This window comes from Parasteatoda tepidariorum, chromosome 4 (assembly GCF_982258835.1).
Source record: "Parasteatoda tepidariorum strain Cologne lab strain chromosome 4, Ptep-v5.0, whole genome shotgun sequence".
NCBI classification, from domain to species: Eukaryota; Metazoa; Arthropoda; class Arachnida; order Araneae; family Theridiidae; genus Parasteatoda; species Parasteatoda tepidariorum.
Window position 1 is genome coordinate 40,750,098 of NC_141758.1, and position 14,973 is coordinate 40,765,070.

The 14,973-nt window shown below is 30.8% G+C and overlaps 1 protein-coding gene across 9 annotated transcripts in view; it reads right to left on the reverse strand.

Annotated features, from left to right (window-relative positions):
• Positions 1–1,035: 1,035 nt before the first annotated feature.
• Positions 1,036–14,973, reverse strand: part of LOC122273496 (importin subunit alpha-1) — a 90,368-nt gene continuing 76,430 nt past the window's right edge. For 4 of the 9 annotated variants that reach the window (XM_087160977.1, XM_087160974.1, XM_087160973.1 and 1 more), the window contains 5 exons: positions 13,437–13,538; positions 10,366–10,548; positions 9,326–9,472; positions 7,827–7,862; positions 1,036–1,522 (listed from right to left, as the gene is read on the reverse strand). In XM_087160977.1, coding sequence (XP_087017103.1) covers positions 7,848–7,862; positions 9,326–9,472; positions 10,366–10,548; positions 13,437–13,538 — 447 coding nt within the window. In that variant the 3' untranslated portion in view covers positions 1,036–1,522; positions 7,827–7,847. Of the gene's footprint in view, positions 1,523–7,826; positions 7,881–9,325; positions 9,473–10,365; positions 10,549–13,436; positions 13,539–14,973 lie in introns of all 9 variants that reach the window. The other 5 variants (XM_087160971.1, XM_087160970.1, XM_087160969.1 and 2 more) reach the window with 2 other exon arrangements.

Consider the following 14,973-nt stretch of genomic DNA (forward strand, 5'->3'; position numbering starts at 1 on the left):
GTCAAATAGTAAAAAAAAATTTACACAACAAGAGTCATTGAACAGTTAAATGTTTTCGGATTTCAGAATAAAAATTATCGCCAATTGCTTTAATCTTTTATTTATTTATTTGCAATCTAGTATCAAACTTATGATAGAAAAATTATATTTTAATTTTTGCTTGCTAATTCTGTAATATTTTATTTTATCATTTAAAAACGGCTTGCATTTTGATAAATTTTATTGGTAAGTGCTCTATCACAACTAAATGTGCCCTTTACTGTGAGGAAAAACCCTGTCCTATTTTATTCCTATGGAAAACTATGGTATTAGTACCATATTCATAAAGCACTGGAGCTGCACAATAAGCTATCGTCAAAAGCCAAGGAAGCAGATGTTGAGAATGAACTGTAGACAGAGTCCTCTGTAGAGAGGATGGCTCCATTGCTTAGGTAGGCAGAAGACCTGATCATGAAGGGGAGCACTTAACGGTAGAACAGCTTAAAGGAGACTGTGCACCCTCTGTCTCGTTGCAGCCTGAATAAAGTGGTCACACACACACTCAACTGCTGCCTATGGGACTGGTGTATATTAGAGAATTTCTGCACTGTAAAAAAAAAAAATTAACCAATCCTAACTCAATACATTAATCATGATTTTGAAGCTTGATTAGATAGCAAATTTAATAGGAAACCTTGCCGGGTATGATAACTGAATTTTTCTTTAACTCTAAACTAGGTAATTAAAATAAAACTGCTTTTAATTTTTCAGCTACATAAGATAACAGGATCACTAAGGAAAAAAATATTTTGCCCTTACCACACATATCAAATTATTTCTTGCTCAATAACCTTAATCCAAGGCCCATGCACTTTCTTCCCACCAACTGCAAAAAATACATAGACATTGTAACCTATTAAATGAACTAGGTAGTGAGATGAACTTGCAAGTACCTTCCTAGATTGTTGGACAAATGTTTATGAATAGCTTACACCTGCACATGTTTCTGAACCTATCGGGAGTACCTACTTAAGAATAACAAAAAACAGAAACAGATGAGAAAAATTAAAGTTTTTATTATTGGCAAAATTTTTACATTTGAATTCGAACTAAAACTCAGAGAGTTAAATATCACAATACAGTAACCAACTTCATGTTATTAAAATTGCAATCACAATATAAACAGAATTTAAAAAAAATATATATAGAAGCAGAATTATAAGTTTTAAGCAAAGTCATAAATATAAGTATCAAACACATAGTTTCAGTCTTTAATGTCAGCTCATACAATTTTCAAGAGAAAAAAATTCAATTCTGCCCAGTAGATGGCAACTCCATATTAGAGATTCATTTATAAAACAAGTCATTTGAGGAATGAAGCAAGCTGTACATCAGGCAAAGGCTAGATTCTAATCTGAAATCACATTTTAAAAACCTTTTTATATGAAAACTAATTATTAAAATGCAAATCTTCCATCCAGTGCCACTAAACTCAAGCACTGGTTTCATCTACTTCTGGTTTAATATCTTCATCTTCTTCCTCCTGAAAAAAAAAATTCAATTCAACAAAAACTATTCAAACATTTTAACAACAGTTTGTTTCACTCAATTTATGAGAGAGTCTTTACTTACACACTTTTCATAGAATTTGTCATAAAAACCAAATTAAAAACTCCCTTTGAATTGTATAGTGGTAGAAAACCATCAGTCACTCATTTGAAAGCATTTATTTGGCTGTTTAGCATTTGTGGGTCAACCAAAACAGTTGCGAAATAAACTTCAAATGAGAGCTAAAGAAAGAATTATGTTAGGTTATGCAATGTATACGATTGGTTATAGAATTTGGCTTTAAAATGAAAGGAAACTAGTTTAAATAAATGTTCGTTCTGACGAAAGTGTAATTGGGGTGGAAGCCGTACTGGGCATCAAATCCATTCAACGTAATTTTGATAGTTTTAAACCAGAACGCCCTTAATTGGACGAAAGTCCTTCAGATGAAGATACAGGTAATTCAAGCGTATAACCAGATTTAATACAGTGTAAAAACATTTCGTGGATTAGAAAAGCTGTACTAAGTCCAGATAATAGTAGAATAGATTTTTATTCTAATATTGAGGGAGTAAATATATGAGATTAAGATCCTATAACTGCAATAGTAACATAATAAAGTATGATAGGGATTTATTTGATTTCAGTGGGAAAAAATGCTTTTTCTGGTAAAGTTTCAAATCTTCAGGTATATCATAACATAAAACATGAAGCAAATCATATTGAAATAAAAATTCTTAAAAATTCAGGAACTTCAGCTATAGAAGCAAAAAAATGGCTATATGTTAAAAGAGTTATTTAATTTTTTCTTTAAACAATTTTAATATTTAATATGAGCATTGAAAATTTTGAAAGGTTTGTCACTCAAATCTGGAAAAAAAATTCCGTTTTCCCTGTACATATTAAACACAATCAGTGGTGCAAGTGGCAAAACATGGTTTAGGAGCATCTTTGGAACAACAAAATAGCATTTTTGAAGCATATTTAATAAAAAGAATAAAAATAAGAATTTAATAACAAGAATTTTTAATTTTGTTCATTTATAACATATCTTATTTTTTACACTTTTTTGAAGGTCCCTGCATTAACAAATTAAGTTTCGTTTTACTATTTTCGATGCTGTTAAATATTCTGCTATCCTCGACTTAGCCTCAGATAAGAGGATCTGTCCACTTTCTATAATCGACACGTCTTTATTATTTAACCCATCTTTCATACTATTTTCAGCTGTGGCAAAGAGATCACGAGAAGCCTTAAATTTTTTTTACGAATCAATTTCAGCAGCTTTCAATCTGCTTTCCTCAGTTTCAGTGTCTTCCCATTCTTTTCGCTTTCTTCTTTTTCAACCTCTAATCAAGCAGAATAATTTTTAAATGCTGCGAGCGCCACTTTAATCATATCATTGTCAACTTTAAAGTTATTTAAACCCTCTATTTACTTGCCCTATTGTGAAGTAGCGTTTTGTTCACACTAAAACCTCTTTCAACATCAACATGTGGTATGCATAAAAGAGCTTTAAAAAGCTTTGTTACAAGAAGATATTTGATATTTCTCAAATTATCTTTCTTTACAAAATAGTTTTTCCAAAACACATCAATTGGTGCAGATTCATTTGAGTCAGAAGAATAACCTTCTAGTTTCCCCACGTAACCTCATCCATTCATCTAGTAACAAAGATGCCTCTTCAGGCATTATAATGGGTGGAGTTACTGTTGCCAGATATCTTATTGGCTTATTAGAAGTGTCTTCCATTCTCATTACAGAATGCAACACTTTAAGATGGTACAGTAACCTATTTTCAAGAGGTAATGCTTTTAATAACTTTTTTGCACATGCTAAGTAAAAAACCTGGAATCTAAATACATAGATTTTTTTTTCTCTCAGGGATGAGAGTAGTCAGAACGTAAAAAACAGGAAATCCAAGAATATATATACACACACATATATATATATATACAGGGGAACCCCGATTTTACGTTGTCCGTTTCGTACGTTATCCCGCTTCTTACGTCATTTTCTGCTGATCCGTGAAAATTGCCTATACCGATAATGTTAAAAAATCCCGGATTTTGCGTTACCCTTTTTATGAAAATCCTGCTTGATGCGTTTTTCTACAAACAGATAAAAATTTTTTTTTTATTCTATTCAAAATGGTTTTACTCATTTTTTCGTGCTAGCATACCAAATGAGATTTTCAGTCGGTTTTGTTTGAGTCTGAAAGCTATAGCATTTTTTTCTCATTTTCGAAACTTCAGTCATCATGTTCTTTTCTCAAAAGAAGATGTCGAAACGAAAATGCTTTTCTCTGGCCGAAAAGGCTGAAATCGTCGAAAAAGCTAAAGAATTTCATGGCACTAAAGTTGATCTTGCTAATTCTTTGGATATTGCTTATTCAACTTTGCAAATGATTTTAAAGCAAGAAGCTTCAGTAGATCTAAACGCTGAAAAACTCGGAAAATATGCCAAGAGAAAAACCCTTAAAACATCTTCGTATAATGAGTTAGAAAAAATTTTAATGAACTGGTTCAGAGCAGCAAAGATTCCTATAAATTGATCCATCCTGAGAGAAAAGGAGCTTGAAATTGCTGAAAAGGCTTAAACTCCATGGCTTCAGTGCATCAAATGGCTGGACCGATTGATTAAAAAAAAGGAACAATTTATGCTTCAAATCTATCTGTTGCGAATCCGATAGTGTGGATACTGTGCAACAGTGGAAAGAAGAAACTCTGCCAAATTTATTAAGGGGCTATAATCCAAGTGACATATTTAATGCGGACGAAACGGGATTGTTTTTCAACCTATTGACGAACAAGACATTGACAATTAAAGGTGAAAATTCTCATGGAGGAAAGCTTTCAAAAATGCGCTTTACTGTTTTGCTCTGTGCAAATGCCGATGGAAGCCAAAATTTAACGCCTCTTGTGATCGGTAGAGCAGAGAAACCACTGTGTTTCAAAAATATCAAAAGTTTTCCTACCGATTATGCTTGGATGACGCAAGCATTATTTAAAAATTTTCTTCGAAAACTGGATAAGAAAATGAGTTTTCAAAAGCGCAACATAATTTTATTCCTAGACCAATGCACTGCTCATTTAATCCTTAAATTGAAAAACGCGCGAATAGAGTTTTTTCCAGCTAACTGTACGAGCAAACTTCAACCACTGGATTTAGGAATTTTACGATCATTTAAAGAGAGTTACCGGAAGCAACTGGTTAGAAAATCTCTGTTTCTTGATTCTGGTGACTTTCAGGATGCTTCTAAGGCAAAAATTCATGTTCTCGAGGTTCTTAATTTGATACCTTCAGCTTGGGACAGTGTCGACCGAAAGTGCATTATCAATGGAATCAATAAAGCAGGATTTTCAATATCGGAGGAGGAGGGCGCTGTTATTTTGGAGGAAGAAGAGGAAGGTAATGTGTCTTAAGTTGAGGATCTTCCGGAAGTCGATGATGCATACATCGACTGTGACACAGATATCATTACTTCAGAAATCCCTTCCATAAGTGATTTAATGCCTGATTCTGACGATAGTGCTGATGACGATGAAATAACAGAACACGTGCCAACAGCTATATATATATATATATATATATATATATATGTATATATATATATATATATATATATATATATATATATATATATATATATATATATATATATATATATATATATATATATATATATATAAACAAAAATTTGACAAAAAAGTGCGATTTTTAAACTTGTAAACCCTGCGATTATAAATCCCGATATGAGGCTTTTAAATCACGTGATTATGAAACTCTACATCGAATTTAAAAAATGCGAAAATACAAATCATGATGCGTAATTTTTAGATCAAGATGCATAATTTTAAAATCGCGCGATATTACAACCGCAAAAACGAATCACGACATTGGATTTTAAGCTCGTGTAGCTACATAGGGTTTTAAAAGCTCGTAAATACAAATCGCGATATTGGTTTTTTAAATCTCGTAAATAAGAATCGCAATGTACAATATTCAAATGGCCTGAATAAGAATCGCAACGTTCAACTTTTAAATCAGGCAAAAACGAAAATCGATGTTTGATAATAAAATCGCGATTTTAAAAATGCAAAACACGATATTAGATTTTTAAATCTCGTAAATACGAGTCATAATGTACGATATTTAAAAAGCGTAAATAAGAATTGCAATGCGCAACTTTTAAATCAGGTAAATACGAAAATCGATGATTGATATTAAAATCGCGTGAATAAAAATCGAGATATTTGCTGAGTCTGGACTTGGGATTTCTAAAAGGCTTGTTTGAATTGTTTTTTGTTTACACAATAAATAAAAATTTACAAGATTAATTGAATGAGCAAATAAATATTTTCACCGCAAATCCACCTCTATTTTTTTTCGCTTTTTTTGTTTGCTTTCACTCCAGAATACAAGAAGCAGCGACGTCTAAATGACGAAAATACGAGCTATCCCGGCGACGGATAAAAAATACGGAAAATCTTATTTTCTGCACGTGAAATCGGAGAAAATAGCTAATATAAGTAAACATGCGGAAAGGTTAGCAGCTAGGACGTAGTTTGAACTTTCTGTTTTTCTTTGAAAATCGTAAATAAATATAATTATTTGACTTCAACGACTGAATTTTTTTAAAAAAAACGGGATATTTATAAATAAATAAAAAAAAATTAAAAAAAAACGAAACTTTTAGAGAATTTGAGTTTTTGATAAAAGAGCTGAAATTAGAGAGACAAAAGCGAAAGAAATCTCATTCCTGTATAAAGGTCAACCAGTTTTATCCCAAGGAAATGATTTTTAGAGAAACTTCAGAGGGAGGAATGAGAACTTCAATAATTTCGCTCCGCGAAAAATTAAATTCCTCATAAAATATTTCAACTTGTGCAAAAACAAATTTCAGCGGAAATTAGCGGGAAAAATGGAAAAATCTTAGAAAAAGCGGGAATCCGTGGAAGAATCTCATCCCTGCTTTCTGAAGAAGATGGTCATCGCCTTTGTGGTATCTAGTCCAACATCTATTAAATTTGAATTTTGCCACATATCTGCGTTTTCTACATCCAATAATTTTAAGTCCTTCCCCGACAAACTAAACCAAGAAAAGCAGAACTCTTTTAAAAAACGCCCTAACTAGAGACACCATTTCATCATACAGCAAGTAAGTCAACGGTGTCTCAGTTTGGAAAAGACCGAAAAATTTAGAGCTTTTAGCAATAGCAATTTAAATAAATGCAATATTGAGTGGCTCATACTATTTTTTAAATTAACAATTACTTTATTTAATTCTGTAAAAGGTAATTCAAAACTCTAATTATTTTAACTATTATATAAGGTTATCGAGTGTATTTTCTTAAAATTTAAATAAACATGATTTGTAATAGTATATTAATCAAAACATTAACAGGATTAATATTGATCATATCAAATTTATAAAATTATTTAAAGAATTAAGCAAATTAAGAAAACTTTAATAAATTTATATTATAAATGTAAATTAGAAAATGGTCTGTAATAAATTTTTATTAAAATTGGTTACCAAGCACAGTATTTTATTACTGAAATGATAATTGAACAATTTTTAAATGCAAATACAATGAGTATTGAAAGTAAATTTTTTTTTGTCAGAAGTAAATTATTATACTGTCTCTACCCTCATAATATTTAGCAAATCTGTGATGATTAAAATTTTGTATACCAATTGCTTTAAATCAAATCATTAAGAGATGAATTAAAGTATTTTTGAATGACAAATCTGCAGGGGTGATTGCGAGCCCAAGTCAAAATTCCGGAAAACTTCTTGAGTTAAAAAAAAAAAAGAAAAAAAGTTTAAATCGAAAAATTAGAAAAAAATTTAAACAGGGTTTTTTCCTTTTTCTCAATATTTCTTAGTTTACTTAAAATATATTTAAAATACTACACATACCTATGATGACTTGGAGAAGTAATTGAAATTTATAAACATGTCTTTCTTTCTTGAGTTTATGAATATAATAACTATTTACTGATAAAAAATGAATATTAATCTTGAATATAAGCTTATAAAGTAGCTCTCCTTACAAACAAATAAAATAAACTGCGTTTTTAAGTTCCACCTTTGAAAATTAGATTTCCGAAAACTTTTGTGATCAATGATTTTTTGAAACATCTGAACCATCGATCTCCGGAAACTTCCGGATCACAGTTAGCAAAATATATGGAAATCCGGATTTTTCCGGAGCACAATCAGCCCTGAATCTGAAAAACATAAAATTTTTTGCTGCATTTAAAATATTGAAAGTCCCTCTCTTCATACTTACTTAAAATCTTGCCTCTAAATATTATTCAGTTTTCTCCTAAAACGAATAAGAGCACTGAAATTTTTGAAAGTAATACAATAATAAAACGCAATAAGTAAAAAAAAAGTAATAAATTAAAATAAATGTTTAAAAACAATGCAATAAGTGGATAGTCCCTCAGATAAAAAATTTACGTTTAGGAAAAATAATTCTTATTTTTATTAAATTGAATAAAAGGGATATGGAAATTTTGAGGCTATGAAGCTTTGTTCTTGACTGCCCTAAGGATCAACATGAAAATATGTACTTAGTGAATGGTCCCTCAAGTTAATTCAAAGATCATGGTACTAATCTATAAATAGAATAGCGCAAGAAGGCCATTAGCTTGCCATTGACAATGGCACTTCAATAACGATGAAATTAACAAGAGAAATAAAATTTTCTTTTGCTATTAAAATTTGGCAATGTTTAGTTGGCCCCCGAAAATTCAAGAGAAGTTTCGGTTCCATTTCAGAGAGTGGAAAATGAAGCCTGAAATTGAGAATATCTAGCTAAATAAAGCAGAGTTGCACACGAGAGTGCAAGAATCTTTCTCACTGAATTCAGAGCAACCCTCCACAAGGCAGTAACTTGGTTGCTACAAAATTGTGACTTGGCGATACCCAGGGGAAAATATCCTTTTTGGTGCAATTTAAGCCAACTACTTCAATTTGGAGCATGAGATACTTCAATTTCGAGAATAGTAGGCGCAGGTTACCACAATATATTAAGAAAAAACAATTACTGTGCTCTTGCGTGAGCTATATTGGGCTAACTATATTTATTAGTTTTAATTGCTCGAAAAACAGCTGAACATACTTAAATAATGCTATAGTAAAAGAAATAGTATAGTATAGCTGAAATTATAATCCTTAAATATCCCATAGATTATACTTTGGGTGGCTAATATTTTTTAGAAGACAAAAATAAGAAACAAAATTCCCTACATTTTCCCAGTTTGTAAAGAAAAAGTCAAAACCCCATGCATTCTCCCTGTTATTTTAGGCGATTTTTAAATACCCTGTGTTTTCCAGGTTTTCCCTGTGTAGCGGCAACCCTGTTTGATAAAAAAACCTGTGTCAGCTAAGCCATGGAATTATTTGCACCATGTGCTATTCCAGGCAGGGTCTTAACCCTTTTGCGACGAGTTTTTTTTATTTTTACAACAGAACAATTTTGGTAGCATAAAGTATGAGTAGGGCAGCATTATGTATGGTAGTGTCATCTATGCTCTGTGAAGGAAAATATTTTCAAAAATATTGACAGGACTGGTGGGAAAGTCACCCATTAGACAGAGAAGCATTTCTATCCCAATTTTTTTTTTGAAATTTGCTTGTGACGTATGTGTCCGCTAGGCGCGAAAGGGTTAACTCTATGTACATAAAATACACATAATTGAGGGGAAAAAGGCAATGTATCTAATTAAAATCTTGCATGTATTTTGGGTACATGACTAGACAATAAAGTTATCTAAGTTTTACCTCTCCTGTAAAGTAATCTATAATTGTTACTGCTGATTTATGCACTTCTGTATTCACGTGTTGCTGTAGATTTTCAATCTTATCTAAGCTTCCACATTGTTTTATACAGAAGCAGACATTTTTTGTTTCACCAAATTTGGTAGCAGCCTGTCGATAAAGAAAAATGTTTAGAAATGTTTTTAATTTTCAAAGTATTAGTTTAAAATAGTTACAAAAAGGAGCATTTAAATTTCATACACCCAAAAAATTTTAATATATTGTAAAAATTGGCAAGTATAGGTAATAAAATTTTTACAAGGCGGACAACTAGAAAGAATTCTTGTTATGCATATTTATTTATAATTACATTTTTATGAAAATTCTTTATTTATCAAAAAAGCCTTTCACAAGTTCAAAACAGTATATAGAATAACCTGATCAAAAAATAAAATAAAAATATGTGGTTGATGTTCAATATTTAAATCTATAGTTAATTTTCTGACATTAAGATTGAATTGAATGCTTTTAAAAAATTAAAAAATATTTATAAATTAGAATATGGTATTATTTATTATCAAAACATTAAAACTAGTCTGATAATACGCCTCACAATAATTTAGAAAGTCAGAAATATAATTCCAGCAAGAAAATTAAAAAAATGATAAGAAATGTGTGTTAGCAAGACAGTACTTCAACAGGGGACACACCGCCTGCCAACACACAGGAGCCTTTCTGTTGTCAGTGGTAACACCAAAAACTGACAGTGCCCTGAGGCTCCATAATGGATAAACAAACAAGAAAAAGCCACTAGAAAAACTGCAAAAAAGACAGAAATCTGCTAAAAAATCTCATCCCTGTTTGAATTGTGTTAAGTTTGGATTTTAACATTTATTTTATGTAAAATAACCAATCACAATGCATAAAACTTTTCATTTTAAGCATTGCATTTGGGAATTTTAAATTAAAAACACAGATTTTAAAACAGGTTTAAAACACTTTTGTTTTGTAGGTACTGAAAATGAAAATAAGTAATGAATCGAAATAAAGTAAATATTTCATACATTTAGAATATTAGCTATGGCTTCCAAAGCTTCAGTTAGAATTTCAGCATCCTGGTAAGCAAGAAGATTACAAACAGGTGGGATTACACCACCTCCAACCAAAAACATAATCTGTTCTATTGTACCACCTGATGTGATACTTCTAACAGCCCTGATGGCTTCCTTTTGGCTGTCATAATCACCCTGAAAGTAAGAAGGAAAAAAAAAACCTTTAAAAGATTCTTGGAATGTAAATAAATCAACATTCAACAATATAATGGTAAGAATTTAAAGTTCTAATAAGATTTGTAAAATGCATTAATGCACATCAGCATGGTGTATAGAGGCGAAAGGGGTATGTCTCTGCAACTTGACAATAAAGGCAACCTAAGGGCGTCTGAGACAGAGGTGTCAAATGTGTAGACGGGCCAGATTCAAATAAAAAAAATGTACTGAACTATTATAAAATTTTATTTTTCTAATTATATGGTATATAATATACGGTTGTTAAAAATCATATCAAAGTTATAAAAGATGGTAATTATTTAGAGATCGAGAATCCAGATACCTGACTTCTCTTGTTTTCAGAATGCGTGCTGCATGCTTTTTTAATTCCGGGTAGTTATCCAAACTCTTGAAATATTGTGTATAAAATGTAACAACGTTAACCTCTTTAAATTTTTCTTTCAAAATACTGTCCGATTGAAGATTTATCAACTCCATTTGCAAATGAGCTGGTGCCTGTGAAGCTTCAAAATTGAATGGATTGTTGAGAATTGGGAATTCCGTTCCATTCATCTTGTGGAAGTCTTCAAAACGATTGTTGAATTCTGTGATCAGATTTTGCAGAAGTTGAGAATACTGATCCAATTTTTTTTGGTTCACTGTGCCAAATGATTTTAAATGAGGGACTTTGTTTCAAAGGCTTAAATACATTTGAGTGACAACCAGATTTTTACCCTGTAATTTTACATTCAGATCAGTCAAGTGTTAATTCATATCTACCAAAAAGACACAATCAATCCACCAGTCATTGTCATAATCAATTGGGTTGCCTTTTTCTTACACAAAAGCTTGAATAGGGTTACGTAATGCAAAAAATCTTTCTAAAACTACTCCTCGACTGAGCCAACGAACTTCAGGGAAATAAGGGACATCAAAAAAATTTTCGTCCAAATCTTGTAAAAACTGCCTGAACTGTCTGTGATTTAGTCCTCTGCTCCTTATAAAATTTACTATTTTAATTATAGGTAGCATGACATGATCCATTTTTAAATGCTTGGATGCCAATGATTCCTGATGAATTATACAGGGAAATCCCACAAAATTCCCTGATGTTTTCTGTTTTAATTTAGTTACAACGCCCGTATGATTGCCAGCCATGGCAGGAGCGCCATTCGTAGTTGTGCTGCTAAGTATATTCCAGTCGAAAATTTCGCCCGTTGCTAAGAAATGTCGTTACTGTCTATCTCTCTCGCTTGTCTAGGCACGCGCTGCCCTTGAAATTACTTATAAATGTAGTGTGCACATTTTAAAACTTCCGTAGAGGAATCGAGTGAAGTCTAAAAAACACGATTCTTTTTTCTGTGACATATCGCGGGCCATATTGATACGAACCGGGGGCCGGATGCGGCCCGCGGGCCGTATCTTTGACATGACTGGTCTAAGATTTTCAAACCAATTAATCAAATCAAGTTTTTTGTAATTAAATATTTATTTTCTTCACATCTAAGATAGCTTGCTTAAAAATATCAAAATTATACAAAAGTAACTACAGTAGGGAACCGATTATCCGGAACGATCGGGACCATCGCTATTCCTAATAACTGATTTTTCCGGTTTTCTGAATCGCTACAAAAAGCCGTTTTTTTTAAATTGTTAAACCCAACTAATAAAAAAGTATTTGGAAATAATCTTAAAAAGAAGAAAAAACGATGAAGTAATTCAATAATGATTATTTCCAAAATGATGATAAGGTAAACATCTTTCAAAAAAGAAAGAAAAACCCTAAAATCTTATGAGGAAAAAAAAAATTTAAAAAATGGTGGGAAAATTTTTCGAATTTCGTTCCGATTTTTTGGTTTTCCGGTTTTCTGATTTCCGGATAACGGGTTCTGTACTGTACCATAAAAAAAAAAGACTTAAATATGGATTTAAACTATTATGAATATTTTGTAACGTAATGCTTATTTTGTAAATATTTAAAATTTATGAATAAAAAGAATAAATTTATAGCGAAAGGTGAAAAAAAAAAAAAAAAAAAAAAAAAACTCAATACATAGTGAAATTAGAAATGTATCACTTTTAAAAAAAGAAAGCTGTAAAATAATCGCCTGGCATTAGCAATAAATAATTGTATGTTTAGATTAATAAACAATCTTTTATTTATAAAAGCAGAAGATTTTTTTAACGAAAGCAGATGTGATTCCACATCAAGCAAAACTCTCAAATGATACTGCACTTCTAAAAAAACAGAATTTATTCAATTATAAAATATTGTTTCATTAATCGGTGTCAAATAGATTAATATAACAGACGATTAAAAAACATTTTGTTCGGAATAATTAATCGTAATAATAATGTATTATCTGAAATTATAAAACAATTCGAAAAAATAAATCAAGTATAACAAAAATAGAGAGTGGTTTTAAAAAAATCTAACAAGTCAATACTCTTGAGGCTGAAATTGCAAGGCAAGGGCAAATGCAAGGGCAAATGACGATATAAAAAAAAAAAAAAAAAAAAAAAAAAAAAAAAAAAAAAAAAAAAAGGAGTGTAATCCAGCAATTTGTTTGGTGAGGAATTTTCTGACAATGACTATTGCCAGTTTTGGGGTAAAATTGCGCTTTCTCCCCGACAATTCACCGGCTTTTTTTTTCTCTTAAGAATCTCATTTTTCTTAATAATTTCCAGGGCTTACGAACCCGTCATTTTACTCTTTCAGACTATATTATTCTGAATTTTTATTTCATATTCCTAATTTAACAGGAGCTGAGTTTGGAAAAAAAAAAATCATACTTATTATTATGCATGAAGGGTATTTTTGTTAAATCAATAAATATGCTTTTTAATTAAGCTTCAGAAAGACATACCTTATGAAGAACATCAATGACAAGACCCACAAGTCCATTATCCATAATACATTGGATTTCATCAGGCGTATCTGCAAATAGAAAAACCAACCAACAAGCTCCCTAAAAATAAAAGCAATTATAAAAAGGTGCGACTATTAAATTACTGACTAATGAAAAATATCACATCTTTACAGTAACTAATTCAAGTGAAAACTTACTTCTACTTGTTTCAAGAATCGTGATATTGGATTTTAAAATCTCGTGAATATGAATCGTGATACTGGATTTTAAAATCGAGTGAATATGAATCGCAATACTGGATTTAAAAACCGCCTGAATATGAAACGTGATATTTCATTCCAAAATCTCGTGAATATGAATAACGATTTCGGATTTTAAAATCGCATGAATATGAATCGCAATTCTGGATTTTAAAACCGTGTAAATATGAATTTCGCAGTTAGATTAAAAAATCATGTGAATATGAATCGTGCGGTTAAATTTAAAAATCGTGTGAATACGAATCGCAAAGTTTGATTTTAAAATCGCGTGAATATTAATCGCAATACTGGATTTTCAAATCGTGTGAATATGAATTGCGAGGTTGGATTTTAAACAGGGTGGCCTCTCAAATCAGATTTCAAATTTCCCTGATTTTTCCAGGTTTTCCAGACAAAAGTCTTAAAATTTCCAGGTTTTTGTTTCTTTTTTCTTATAACGTGTAGGATGTGTACAAAAAAAAGTGTCTATATTATAAAATATTTTATTTTGACAATTTGGCAAGATTTTTTATTTATTTTTTAATGTTTTGGTACAAAATTTTGAATCAAAAATCATATATTGACCAACAAAAGAGTAAAATTAAATATTAATATATAGTTGGTTCTTAAAAAAACCTTTTTTTAAAATTAAAATATGTTACAAAAGGTTAAAATGAAATAGAAAAAATTAGCATTAATGCAACAATTGTAACGATTTGTCGACAAACATTGCTGTTAGCAATTGTAAAAAAAATGTGTGATTGGTTGGTTTGCTAAGAAAAAATAATTCACAGATTTCTTTGAATGGGAGCAGAAAAGCTTTCAGAAAAAGAGTGCAATATAAAATCTATTATTATTAAATTATAACCAAAAAATTTTTGGAGAATTTTATAAAGTTTAAAATACAGACAATCCAGTTAAAATACAGTAAATAGAAAAAAAAAATTCCAGCAAAGCATCGGAACAAACTTGAGTCATAAATGGATTCAGCCCAAGGCCAATTTAAAAACAGAAGCTAATATCCTAATCCCTTTTTCCACCTCCACCAGAATCTTTCCTAAATTGCACACACAGTCTCATAGCAGTCAAAGGTTTCTACATTCGTTTAGCAACTGTGGGAAAATTTTATGTGGCATTCTAGTTTAACAGAGCTGTAATGGAGCAAATTTTGATGCAAGCAAAGTATCGCTAAGTTGATGATATTTCAACCGCTTGGCGATACATTTCCGTTTAAAAAAAGTGGGTACAATTGATGAAATAATTTAAAGTTAGAAAATTAGTAAATAATTTAAATT